Source organism: Neoarius graeffei, chromosome 2 (genome assembly GCF_027579695.1).
Source record: "Neoarius graeffei isolate fNeoGra1 chromosome 2, fNeoGra1.pri, whole genome shotgun sequence".
Classification (NCBI taxonomy): domain Eukaryota; kingdom Metazoa; phylum Chordata; class Actinopteri; order Siluriformes; family Ariidae; genus Neoarius; species Neoarius graeffei.
In genome coordinates, this window is record NC_083570.1 from 13,565,332 (window position 1) to 13,579,135 (window position 13,804).

The 13,804-nt window shown below is 40.9% G+C and overlaps 1 protein-coding gene across 1 annotated transcript in view; it reads right to left on the bottom strand.

Annotated features, from left to right (window-relative positions):
• gnpat2 (glyceronephosphate O-acyltransferase 2) overlaps positions 1–13,804 on the bottom strand; it is a 31,900-nt gene that overhangs the window by 8,389 nt on the left and 9,707 nt on the right. The window contains exons 6-13 of the mRNA XM_060913856.1: positions 12,419–12,494; positions 8,189–8,340; positions 7,693–7,823; positions 7,178–7,401; positions 2,430–2,678; positions 1,945–2,024; positions 438–578; positions 223–322 (exon numbers count right to left, since the gene is read on the bottom strand). Of these exons, the coding sequence (XP_060769839.1) occupies positions 223–322; positions 438–578; positions 1,945–2,024; positions 2,430–2,678; positions 7,178–7,401; positions 7,693–7,823; positions 8,189–8,340; positions 12,419–12,494 (1,153 nt within the window). The remainder of the gene's footprint in view (positions 1–222; positions 323–437; positions 579–1,944; positions 2,025–2,429; positions 2,679–7,177; positions 7,402–7,692; positions 7,824–8,188; positions 8,341–12,418; positions 12,495–13,804) is intronic.

The window sequence follows — 13,804 nt, forward strand, 5'->3', positions numbered from 1 at the left end:
CAAGTAATAACACATTCGCTCACATTTTCAATGAGACAGTGGGTGGAGCAACTACTGGTATAACTAAGTGGGCATAACCAGGTGACTTAATAAATCTGAGTCGAGGTAATTTCCCTCGTATTCAACAAGATGAGGAATTTGTGAGTCAAGTGTCCCTTAATGAATGAATGAATGAATGAATGAATGAATTCCCTCCCCTTTAACCTGGTGCCACATGATTACCTGAGAGGACGAGTTTCATGATGGCAGCGCGGATGTCAGGCACGAACCTCTTTTCAGGAAATGTCTGAAATGTTTCCTCACACAAAACTCGAAACACCACCTAAACGCAAAAACAGATAATATCCACACAAAATGACTTTAGTAATTCGTTTCCCAGTTAAACCAACGGTCCATTTGGAGATACTGCCACAAAATGGAAACCAGTCTCTAATCACCTGGTATGTTTCAATAAACGGTTCAAGAACGGTGCTAAGGAAGACGATGGTGTCCTGCTCTTCTCCCATCACTTGGAGTCTGTGGTCACAGATGCTCAGAGCTCCACATCGCAGCAGGCCAGAGCAGCCCTCTTCAAAATCCTGACACAGAGAATGGCAGATGATACATTTATTTAACAAAAAACAAAACCCCACCCCCTTCCCATGACTAAAGAAGCACCAACACGAGGCTTTTCTATGATCCGCCACGCTCTATGACCCGCCACGCCTACTTAGATCAAAAGGTACAGGCTATCTGCTGGTACCTCGTATAGTGAAGACTACATCAGGGGCGGAGCCTTTGCTTACAAAGCCCCACAGTTATGGAACAGCCTTCCAAGTAATGTTCAGGACTCAGACACAGTCTCAGTGTTTAAGTCTAGGCTGAAAACATATCTGTTTAGTCAAGCCTTTTGTTAATGGTGTTTATGAGGTAAAGGTGTAGATCTAGAGGGTCCTCAGACATAGAGTGTTTTGGTAAACTGGGATGTATGGATGCTGTCAGTCCCCACTCGCTTGCTCACTCAAGTTTGTTGATGGTGTAGTGGCTGCTGCTTTATGTCCCGGGGCGCCCTCATGCCTGTGTTACCTTCTGGCTCTCCCCTTTTAGTTATGCTGTCATAGTTAGTTCCCGGAGTCCCTGCTTGCACTCAGTGCAATATGTATACTGTTCCTACTTATTCAGGTGACATTGGGCATACCTAACAACCTGTGATTTTTTTTTTTTCTTCTCCCCCCCCAAATCTGTCCCTCCGAGTTACATGTCGGTCCTGGGATCGAGATGCTGACCTCTTCTGCTCCTCGGACCTGCCTGATCCATCTTGGTGCCCTGTGTCTGGTTGGAGTCTCATCGCATCGCTCTTGTGGAGGGTGGCCCCATGTGGACAGTTGGGGGTCACGCCTGGAGGACGCTCTGGACTCTTGCAGTGGTGCTTTTGTGGCTGGGGACTGCAGTTGACTTGCTGACTTTAGGGCTGCGGTTGTCGTGAACGGTTTTGCGCTCGGGTTTCCGTCGGTGGGGGGGTTTATAGCATCAACGAAGCTGACTTTATGTTAGGACTGTTAATGTTATAGTCATGTTGTCTGTTGTTGCTCAAATGAGGATGGGTTCCCTTTTGAGTCTGGTTCCTCTCGAGGTTTCTTCCTCATGTCGTCTGAGGGAGTTTTTCCTTGCCACCGTCGCCACAGGCTTGCTCATTGGGGATAGATTAGGGATAAAACTAGCTCATATTTTAAGTCGTTCAAATTCTGTAAAGCTGCTTTGTGACAATGTTTATTGTTAAAAGCACTATACAAATAAACTTGACTTGACTTCAGGAACTCGAGGGACCTTTTTAGTACCTGGTTCCCATTTTAACCACCTTGAAACTGTAATTAATCATCAGGTTTCAAAAATCATACTGGGTTAAAGTCACTCACACCATTACAGCTGATTCTGCCAACAGGATGTGATTAGTTTCAGTCTCACCTGTGCTGCACAGCCAGGCATGAAGACGAACTCGTTTCCCAAAAGATCTTGTAGGAAACAGAAGCGGCTAAAGACGTCCTCTGGAAAGGAAATGACATTCGTTATAAAATGCTACTGGGGTCTACAAACAGACCCTGCTTTGCTGTTCCTTCTATTTAGAGTTTATAACACTTGAATGAAAACGTTTGCAAATTCATTCGGGGATTTCTGGGTCAAGGCATTTTTTATTTAAAAAATATAGCTTACAATTTATAAATTGAATAGAAATCAGCTAAAATACAAAGCTTTCAGAGAGGATACAACGTAATAAAAAGATGTGCAAATGTTTCCGAAGATCGTTCAGAAATGGAAGAAAGAAAAAAGGAAAAAAGAAAACTTTTTCGAGGTAAGGTGACAAAAATAAAAAGGTCACATTTGGGTCACATTCAAAAATTGTTTTACTATTAATCTCTCAAAATACACTTTAATATAATAATATAATTTACCTTTGCTGTAGCTTAGAGCCATCGTCATAGCAACAGCCACCAGCGCAGGTCGGATCAGTACGTGCAGTGCTTGGTTCCTGTAGGAGGCGCACATGAGCACCGCAGACGCTCGCCTGAACACGGCCTCCTCTTGAGTGACTGGTCCTGGCCCCACCTCCTCGACAAGTCGGACACGCCCGTTCTCAACATGTACTACGGAGTGATGCAGGGCCATGTTGGATGACATCACCTCCGCATCGTAAAGGTGTGCTAAAAAAAAAAAAAAAAACCCACGAACACCACCACCACACAACCATGACAATTTATTTCAAAATATAAGAAATGAAAATAATGGCCTCACATATCCTGACCACATACCAATTTCTTATTTTTATTTAATTAATACATTTTTTAACTGTACTACTGGAAGGCCTGAATGTAGCTTTTTTGTTGCAGTTCACATTTTTACTGTGTATTAAAAAAAAAAAAAAACTACAATTGTACAAAATTCATAATTCATTGAAAATGGTTTGAAGATCTTACCAATAGTAACCTACAGCAACCAATAGTATCCTATAATAACCTACAGTAACCAATCACGACCTACAGTAACGTACAGGAAAAGTACAGCAACCAGTAGTCACCTACAGTAAACAACAGCAACCAATAGTATCCTATAACAACCTACAGTAACCAATCACAACCTACAGTAGCGTACAAGAAAGTACAGCAACCAGTAGTCACCTACAGTAAACAACAGTAACCAATAGTATTCTATAATAACCAGTAGTATCCTAAAATAACCTACAGTAACCAATCACAACCTAGAGGAACCTACAGTAACCAACAGTCACCTACAGTAACCAATAATAACCAACAGCAACCAATAGTATCCTATAACCACCTACAGCAACCAACAGTATCCTATAATAACCTACAGCGACCAATAGTATCCTATAATAACCTACAGTAACCAACAGTATCCTAAATAACCTACAGTAACCAATAGCAACCAATAGTATACTATCATAACCTACAGCAACCAATAACCAAGAGTAACCAATAGTATTCTATAATAACCTACAGCGACCAAGAGTATCCTATAATAACCTATAGCGACCAATAGTAGCCTATAATAACCTACAGTAACCAACTATCCTATAATAACCTACAGCAACCAATAGTATCCTATAATAACCTACAGTAACCAACAGTATCCTATAATAACCTACAGCAACCAATAGTGTACTACAACCCCGATTCCAAAAAAGTTGGGACAAAGTACAAATTGTAAATAAAAACGGAATGCAATAATTTACAAATCTCAAAAACTGATATTGTATTCACAATAGAACATAGACAACATATCAAATGTCGAAAGTGAGACATTTTGAAATTTCATGCCAAATATTGGCTCATTTGAAATTTCATGACAGCAACACATCTCAAAAAAGTTGGGACAGGGGCAATAAGAGACTGGAAAAGTTAAAGGTACAAAAAAGGAACAGCTGGAGGACCAAATTGCAACTCATTAGGTCAATTGGCAATAGGTCATTAACATGACTGGGTATAAAAAGAGCATCTTGGAGTGGCAGCAGCTCTCAGAAGTAAAGATGGGAAGAGGATCACCAATCCCCCTAATTCTGCGCCGACAAATAGTGGAGCAATATCAGAAAGGAGTTCAACAGTGTAAAATTGCAAAGAGTTTGAACATATCATCATCTACAGTGCACAATATCATCAAAAGATTCAGAGAATCTGGAAGAATCTCTGTGCGTCAGGGTCAAGGCCGGAAAACCATACTGGGTGCCCATGATCTTCGGGGCCTTAGACGGCACTGCATCACATACAGGCATGCTTCTGTATTGGAAATCACAAAATGGGCTCAGGAATATTTCCAGAGAGCATTATCTGTGAACACAATTCACCGTGCCATCCGCTGTTGCCAGCTAAAACTCTATAGTTCAAAGAAGAAGCCGTATCTAAACATGATCCAGAAGTGCAGATGTCTTCCCTGGGCCAAGGCTCATTTAAAATGGACTGTGGCAAAGTGGAAAACTGTTCTGTGGTCAGACGAATCAAAATTTGAAGTTCTTTATGGAAATCAGGGACGCCGTGTCATTCGGACTAAAGAGGAGAAGGACGACCCAAGTTATTATCGGCACTCAGTTCAGAAGCCTGCATCTCTGATGGTATGGGGTTGCATTAGTGCGTGTGGCATGGGCAGCTTACACATCTGGAAAGACACCATCAATGCTGAAAGGTATATCCAGGTTCTAGAGCAACATATGCTCCCATCCAGACGACGTCTCTTTCAGGGAAGACCTTGCATTTTCCAACATGACAATGCCAAACCACATACTGCATCAATTACAGCATCATGGCTGTGTAGAAGAAGGGTCCGGGTACTGAACTGGCCAGCCTGCAGTCCAGATCTTTCACCCATAGAAAACATTTGGCGCATCATAAAACGGAAGATACGACAAAAAAGACCTAAGACAGTTGAGCAACTAGAATCCTACATTAGACAAGAATGGGTTAACATTCCTATCCCTAAACTTGAGCAACTTGTCTCCTCAGTCCCCAGATGTTTACAGACTGTTGTAAAGAGAAAAGGGGATGTCTCACAGTGGTAAACATGGCCTTGTCCCAACTTTTTTGAGATGTGTTGTTGTCATGAAATTTAAAATCACCTAATTTTTCTCTTTAAATGATACATTTTCTCAGTTTAAACATTTGATATGTCATCTATGTTCTATTCTGAATAAAATATGGAATCTTGAAACTTCCACATCATTGCATTCTGTTTTTATTTATAATTTGTACTTTGTCCCAACTTTTTTGGAATCGGGGTTGTATAATAACCTACAGTAACCAACAGTATCCTATAATAACCTACAGCAACCAATAGTGTACTATAATAACCTACAGCAACCAACAGTATCCTATAATAACCTACAGTAACCAACAGTGTACTATAATAACCTACAGCAACCAATAGTGTACTATAATATCCTACAGCAACCAATAGTGTACTCTAATAACCTACAGTAACCAACAGTATCCTATAATAACCTACAGCAACCAACAGTATCCTATAATAACCTACAGTAACCAACAGTATCCTATAATAACCTACAGCAACCAACAGTATCCTATAATAACCTACAGCAACCAATAGTGTACTATAATATCCTACAGCAACCAACAGTATCCTAAAATAAACTACAGCAACCAACAGTATCGTATAATAACCTACAGCAACAAATAGTGTACTATAATATCCTACAGCAACCAACAGTATCCTATAATAACCTACAGTAACCAACAGTATCCTATAATAACCTACAGCAACCAATAGTGTACTCTAATAACCTACAGTAACCAACAGTATCCTATAATAACCTACAGTAACCAACAGTATCCTATAATAACCTACAGTAACCAATAGTGTACTCTAATAACCTACAGTAACCAACAGTATCCTATAATAACCTACAGTAACCAACAGTATCCTATCCTACAGTAACCAACAGTATCCTATAATAACCTACAGTAACCAATAGTGTACTCTAATAACCTACAGTAACCAACAGTATCCTATAATAACCTACAGCAACCAATAGTGTACTCTAATAACCTACAGTAACCAACAGTATCCTATAATAACCTACAGCAACCAATAGTGTACTATAATATCCTACAGCAACCAACAGTATCCTATAATAACCTACAGTAACCAACAGTATTCTATAATAACCCACAGTAACCAACAGTATCCTATAATAACCTACAGCAATCAACAGTATCCTATAATAACCTACAGCAACCAATAGTGTACTATAATATCCTACAGCAACCAACAGTATCCTATAATAACCTACAGTAACCAACAGTATCCTATAATAACCTACAGCAACCAATAGTGTACTATAATAACCTACAGTAACCAACAGTATCCTATAATAACCGAGAGTAACCTACAGTAACCAATAATAACCAACAGCAACCAACAATACCCTATAGCAACCTACAGCAAGCATTAGTAACATAGTAAAGAATCGTAAACTATAGTGTCCTACAGGAACCAATAGTAACCCACAGCCAAGAATAGTATCCTATTATAAAGAACAGTACAGTATCTATAGTAACCAATAGTATCTTAAGAAAGTACAGTCACCTAATGTACATTATTGTATAGTAACCAATATCAATGTATACAGAAGTTTCCAATAATAACACAGTAACCTGTAGTTATCAACCAAACAGTATAATTAAATTTATAAAGAATAGTAACCTATAGTAACCTTGTAACATATGATAACCGAAAGTTAGCAACAGTACGGTAATGTAATCAGTAGTAAGATCCTCCTCACAGATTGTACTTCTAACTACTGAAATGCAACTCCTTCAGGGTTCATACTCCATGACTAAACATCTGAACTGCCATGACTGATAATGAACAAGAAAATCAGGCCGTTTTATAGTGAGCAGAACTTTGCACTGCTTAAACATTGTGAAATAACCTGATAATGAAATAGTGCATGGGAAATATTACACTGTGATAAATGGCAACTAAAACTGAAATATGTTCCAAAAATACATTGACTTTCCATGTCTGGAACAGGCTATAAAATTCAAATGATATTCCAGAAATTCCACGAACCGTGTTCCTTATTCCCAAACGAGGCCAATCTGTGTGTGTGTGTGTGTGTCCACCATACATTTCCTTAAACACAATGTGTTTTTTTTTGTCTGTGAAACTGTACCAGGCCAATCGATCCTGGCTCCAAGTTGAGCAGCAAGTGTCCTCAGGCGCAGGGTTTTTTGCATAAATGTGTTCCAGTCCACACCATCAGGGTTCTGGAGGAGGATCAGAGCCATGAGACTCCACGGGCTGAGAACCAAACCTTGCTCCTGCAACTGTACCAACAAGTGAGCAACATCACCCACAAACTCCTGCAGCTCCGCACTGGGCTTCATCGGCAGATCCCTGAGAAAGAACGAATGAAAGAAAGATTAGTTTAAGTGTCTAGCTCAACTGTTCTGAGGTCAGTTATGGACACTCAACACTTTCCACTCAGAAGAATACACATTATCAGGATGTCGTTGTTTCTGCATCGACCTCAACAACTATAGATGAGGTTTAAAAAAAAAAAAAGCCTCAGTTACAGCCATAAATGTAATATGAGCAGGACACAAATGGCACCATGATCACAGATTCGCTGCCATTGTATAACCGCATTGTCTTTTTTTTTTTTAAAAACACTTTTTTGTGTTTTACCTGGGTATCAGGTTGTACCGATTGCGGTGGATTCTCCCCTTAGCCAGCTCTCTCACAGACACCGGGTTCCCGAAGTACACATGCATGCAGCCGTAGTTTTCCTCCAGAACCTGGCGAGCCTTAAGCAAACCCTGTATGTATACACACACACACACACAAAAATACCGTCTCCGCATCCCAAATCCAGTCCACCTCATTACTAACTTGTCTTGAGTACATTTGGTAACACTGAATGTAACTATAAACAGATAAAAAGCGTGAAGTTCTGTTCACGAATAAGCTGTAACTGGTCAGCATATTGCTGTGGTATAAAAGGAATGAAACACCTTGGTACTGTATGTATACGTCAGGAGTCACATCAGGCCACATCACCAGTCTGACGTGGATTATTTTTGTATAACCACACACCCTGAAGTTTGTTACTTCTCACTTAATCAGTGAAAACCGTAAGCTTAGTGTGATAACGGGATCAGGAGGTAAGTGTGACAGAAGGTACCCTGGTGGTTTCTCGGGGTTTGGGAACACCAAGCAACTCGTGAGCAAGCAGAGATTCTTCCAGGACGCGATCATAGCTGATGCTGATCGGAACCAGGGTAATGTCGTACACCTCGCCTTTAAAAAATGGCTCCAAGACCATCTGCATCATCCCTACACACATTTGTGTCAAAATCACCAAAACATTTGGTCGTCTATAACCTCATCATCAATCATAATCCACTCCGATTTAATACGAATAATTTTAGCATAGCTAGTTTTACTATGAAAAAGACTTGCTTTCCCAGACATACTGTGGTGCTTGAAAGTTTGTGAACCCTTTAGAATTCTCTACATGAATATGACCTAAAACATCCTCAGATTTTCACACAAGTCCTAAAAGTAGATAAAGAGAACCCAGTTAAACAAATGAGACAAAAATATTATACTTGGTCATTTATTTATTGAGGAAAATGATCCAATATTACATATCTGTGAGTGGCAAAAGTATGTGAACCTCTAGGATTAGCAGTTAATTTGAAGGTGAAATTATGGGCCTTTTCCACTACCCTTTTTCAGCTCACTTCAGCCCAACACGGCTTGTGTTTCGACTACCTCAGAGCAGCACGACTGAGCTCACTTCAGCCTTACTCAGCACCCAAAACTCGCACGGTTTTGCAGTGAGGCTGAACTGAGCCAAACCGAGCTGAGTGGGGCTAGGGGCATGAGGAGACACTCCCCTGTGCACTGATTGGTGAGGAGGAGTGTCCTGCAGGGGCGATTTCTCAGAGACAACAAGGGAAGCCGAACTTCCCCTAAAATTCTCTCCCCAAACTGCGGCGTCTATGACGTTGAATTCTCATTAAAACAATAACTTGCATAACATAATATATGCCCAAGATTGTATTTACGTTCATAACTATCCCTCTGTCATCCTGTAACTTATTTGAGTGATGTCTGACGAACTTGCAGTTCGCTACGAGAATCACCTTTACTGCCAGGCTGTAACCTTTCTTATTTCAATGGGCTCTATGGACAGTGTTGCCAGATTGGGCGGTTTTAAGTGCATTTTGGCAGATTTGAACATATTTTGGGCTGGAAAACGTCAGCATCTGGCAACACTGTCTATGGACTGGCAGCCGGGTATCCATTGCAGTCTACGAGACGGCTAGTTGTTATTGGTTAAAATCGACAAAATTGTCACTTCCAGGGAAGCCGGGTATCTCTGGGGGTAAACGGGACATGGGCGGGCCAAGAAGCCGGGCTGATAAAGGATTATTGGAGGTGGTGTTTGAAAGACATGAGGAGGGTGGTCGCTGTACTTCGGTGAGGAACACGGAAGCATGATCAGTCAGTCCCTAGCGGATGTCGAGAAAGTGTAGTCGTGTGCCAAAGTGCTGTCCGAATTTCTTTTCATATAAACGTTTCTTCTCATTGATGTCTCTGTACATTACTCTGTAAATAAATGTAAATATTACTCGTTGTGCTCTGTTAACTTTCATCCATTCTATCAGTTTGATCATTCGTGAATTCACTCGTTTATTTCATTTGTAGTTCAATCAACGTGGTTGTAGGCTAGCTTGAGCCTTATTGGGATCTGCAGTGCTAGCTGCTAACAGCTGGTATCTATCTGCTGTAATGGCAAAGTATGGCCAGTCATTTTGCCCCGCCTCTGCCTCGCGCTCCATCCGGTGCGGTAGTGATGTCCCGTTGCTCGCGCGCCACAGCAGAGACCTGCACGACCTTCAGCCGGTACAGTCGCTGTTCTTTTACCACCTCCATTATTCTCATCTTTCCGGTGTGTTCTTGATTTTTCCATTGTGTCCCATTTTGCCATATCAAGACCCAAAATGGTATCGTATTATTCATATTTAAGTGAATAATCAATTCAGTCATCATAACTTGGCATTTTTAACCCAAGCAATCAAAAAGAGGAAATTTATTCAATATTTTCAAAAAATTTTACAAAAACATTTGAATTGTAATTAAAAAAAAAAAAAAATTCCACAGCAGAGGCCAGATAAAGCAAGACACTATCTTTATTCTTATTAAACATGATAAAAGAAACATTGAGTGTTGGGTAAATGCAAAAAAAAAAAAAGTAAAATTAGAAAATTTATTTTTTGACCATAATGTCCCAAATGAGAGAGCGGTTTCTGAGACAGACCCACATAACAAATTGACTCATGACAAATAACAAATAATTGAAAAATTGTATTACGTAGACCTAAAACTGAGCTTCCCCTATTTCAAAGCCCACCAGCCGCCACTGGTGTCCTCACATGCCCACATGCCCCGCGAGCACGCTGGGATCTTTAACCACCATCTGTAAACACCGTAAACCCGGAAGAAGAAGAATTACGACAAATTATGCGCCTCGCCTCATCTATACGCTCTTGCCAGTATCTGTTGGCGTTGTCGGTGACAACAAGCCACAGCACCAAGACCAGCAACACTAACGACTCCATGTCCTCCATGTTTATTGTTTACTATCCGGGTCGTGAGACTACCGCTTAAAAGGTCACTGATGTCACTGTTTGCGCCGCCTAACGACATCACGTGACGTCCACCCACTTTCGCTAACTCCACCCAATGTGTCCACCCACTTCCAGCCAGCACGGTTCAGCGCGGTTATAGTTGAAATGCAACGCCAACAGCCCCACTCAGCTCGACTCAGCCCAACTCAGCACCGCACGGCTCAGCCCAACTCAGCCGCGTTGGTAGTGGAAAAGCCCCATTAGAGTCCGGTGATTTCAATCAATGGGATGACAAATCAGGTGTGAGTGGGCACCCTGTTTTATTTAAAGAACAGGGATCTATCAAAGTCTGATCTTCACGACACATATTCATGGAAGTGTATCATAGCATCAACAAAGGAAATTTCTGAGGACCTCAGAAAAAGCGTTGTTGATGCTCATCAAGCTGGAAAAGGTTCCAAAACCATCTCTAAAGAGTTTGGACTCCACCAATCCACAGTCAGACAGATTGTGTACAAATGAAGGAAATTCAAGACCATTGTTACCCTCCCCAGGAGTAGTCGACCAACAAAGATCACTCCAAGAGCAAGGCGTGTAATAGTTGGCGAGATCACAAAGGACCCCAGAGTAACTTCTAAGCAACTGAAGGCCTCTCTCACATTGGCTAATGTTAATGTTCATGAGTCCACCATCAGGAGAACACTGAACAACAATGGTGTGCATGGCAGGGTTGCAAGGAGAAAGCCACTGCTCTCCAAAAAGAACATTGCTGCTCATCTGCAGTTTGCTAAAGATCACGTGGACAAGCCAGAAGACCATTGGAAAAATGTTCTATTTTGGTCTCATCCGTCCACAAAACTTTTTGGTTTAAATGAGAAGTTTTATGTTTGGAGAAAGGAAAAGCACTGCATTCCAGCATAAGAACCTTATCCCATCTGTGAAACATGGTGGTGGTAGTATCATGGTTTGGGCATGTTTTGCTGCAGCTGGGCCAGGACGGCTTGCCATCGTTGATGAAACAATGAATTCTGAATTATACCAGCAAATTCTAAAGGAAAATGTCAGGACATCTGTCCATGAACTGAATCTCAAGAGAAGGTGGGTCATGCAGCAAGACAACGACCCTAAGCACTCAAGTTGTTCTACCAAAGAATGGTTAAAGAAGAATAAAGTGAGTGTTTTGGAATGGCCAAGTCAAAGTCCTGACCTTAATCTAATCGAAATGTTGTGGAAGGACCTGAAACGAGCAGTTCATGTGAGGAAACCCAACAATATCCCAGAGCTGAAGCTGTTCTGTACGGAGGAATGGGCTAAAATCCCTCCAAGCCGGTGTGCAGGACTGATCAACCGTTACCGCAAACGTTTAGTTGCAGTTATTGCTGCACAAGGGGGTCACACCAGATACTGAAAGCAAAGGTTCACATACTTTTGCCACTCACATATGTAATATTGGATCATTTTCCTCAATAAATAAATGACCGAGTATAATATTTTTGTCTCTTTTGTTTAACTGGGTTCTCTATATCTACTTTTAGGACTTGTGTGAAAATCTGATGATGTTTTAGGTCATATTTATGCAGAAATATAGAAAATTCTAAAGGGTTCGCAAACTTTCAAGCACCACTGTACTGTGATTAATACAGTATTAACAGGTTAAAAATATGAGCTGACCCATCTATAGTCTAGGTTCCAATTTAATCTGATTTATATTAGAGTGCATAATCTTAGTTTACTAGCTTTAGCTAACTGGGTTTTAGCATGTAAGGTTAGCTTACCCAGTTTGGGCTTCAGAGACTTGAGCGTTCTGCTGCGCAATCCTTCCACGAAAAACTCTAAAGGAGCAAAACCTGTCTGCAAAAATACACATTAAGAAACATGTTCATTTAAAAAAAAAGCAGCAATAATGTACTGTCACTAAAAACGTATAAAATACAGTAGTGTGGTTTTAGTAAGGCACGGTGACCGTGGTGTGAGTTCACCACACAGACACTTATCTTCGAGGCTTTAATCAGTTTCACCGAGTGACAGCTAATTGTTGCTAAAGTAGCATGTTGACTAGCTAGCCTCCTAAACTGCCTACTAACTAATCATCATAGCAGTTGGTGAAGAAGAAACATACACTAGTAGATTAGATTTAAGTACAGCCTGACAGAAAGCACAAGGCTAAACAAATACCCCATGATGATACGGTGTTGTGAAAAAATATATGTATATTATATATAAGCTAACAATTTATCTAAATTGTCTAAGCTAGCCATGCTAACACACTTAGCTTCTTTTAGCATTACCATTACCTCAAGTATCCTAGCTATTGTAAAGTGCAATTATGTTGTGTACGCTCAAGTAAAAACAGGATTTCTTTTATCCCAAGTACTCAAACACAGAGGTTCTGAAGAGCTGCAACTCCTCCGGATGTTTGGCATCATTTCAACATGGCGGTCGTCTCAAATAAACGTTACAAGAAAGAAATAGCGTGCTTTGTGCTTATTTCCAAGACTGTATATGAACATATATGATATTCTTTAAGTTTGCTGAATACATATACATAGGACATTTTAGGGGCGGCACGGTGGTGTAGTGGTTAGCGCTGTCGCATCACAGCAAGAAGGTCTGGGTTCAAGCCCAATGGCCGGCGAGGGCCTTTCTGTGCGGAGTTTGCATGTTCTCCCCGTGTCCGCGTGGGTTTCCTCCCGATGCTCCGGCTTCCCCCACAGTCCAAAGACATGCAGGTTAGGTTAACTGGTGACTCTAAATTGACCGTAGGTGTGAATGAGAGTGTGAATGGTTGTCTGTGTCTGTGTGTCAGCCCTGTGATGACCTGGCGACTTGTCCAGGGTGTACCCCGCCTTTCGCCCGTAGTCAGCTGGGATAGGCTCCAGCTTGCCTGCGACCCTGTAGAACAGGATAAAGCGGCTACAGATAATGAGATGAGATGAGGACATTTTAGTGTAGATTAGTTTTTAAAAAAAAGTTAGAAGTTTTTTTTAAAGCATTAAAAGCAGACTAGATGGCTAACATTGGGCTAATTGTATTAAAATCAGGAGCATAGTTTACTAGCACGTTAATAAATGTTCCTTAAAAGGATTTGATAATATACTTGTAATAAAAACTTAAGCTCCATGCTTTTACACAGAGACATCTGTAAACAACAAAAACAACAA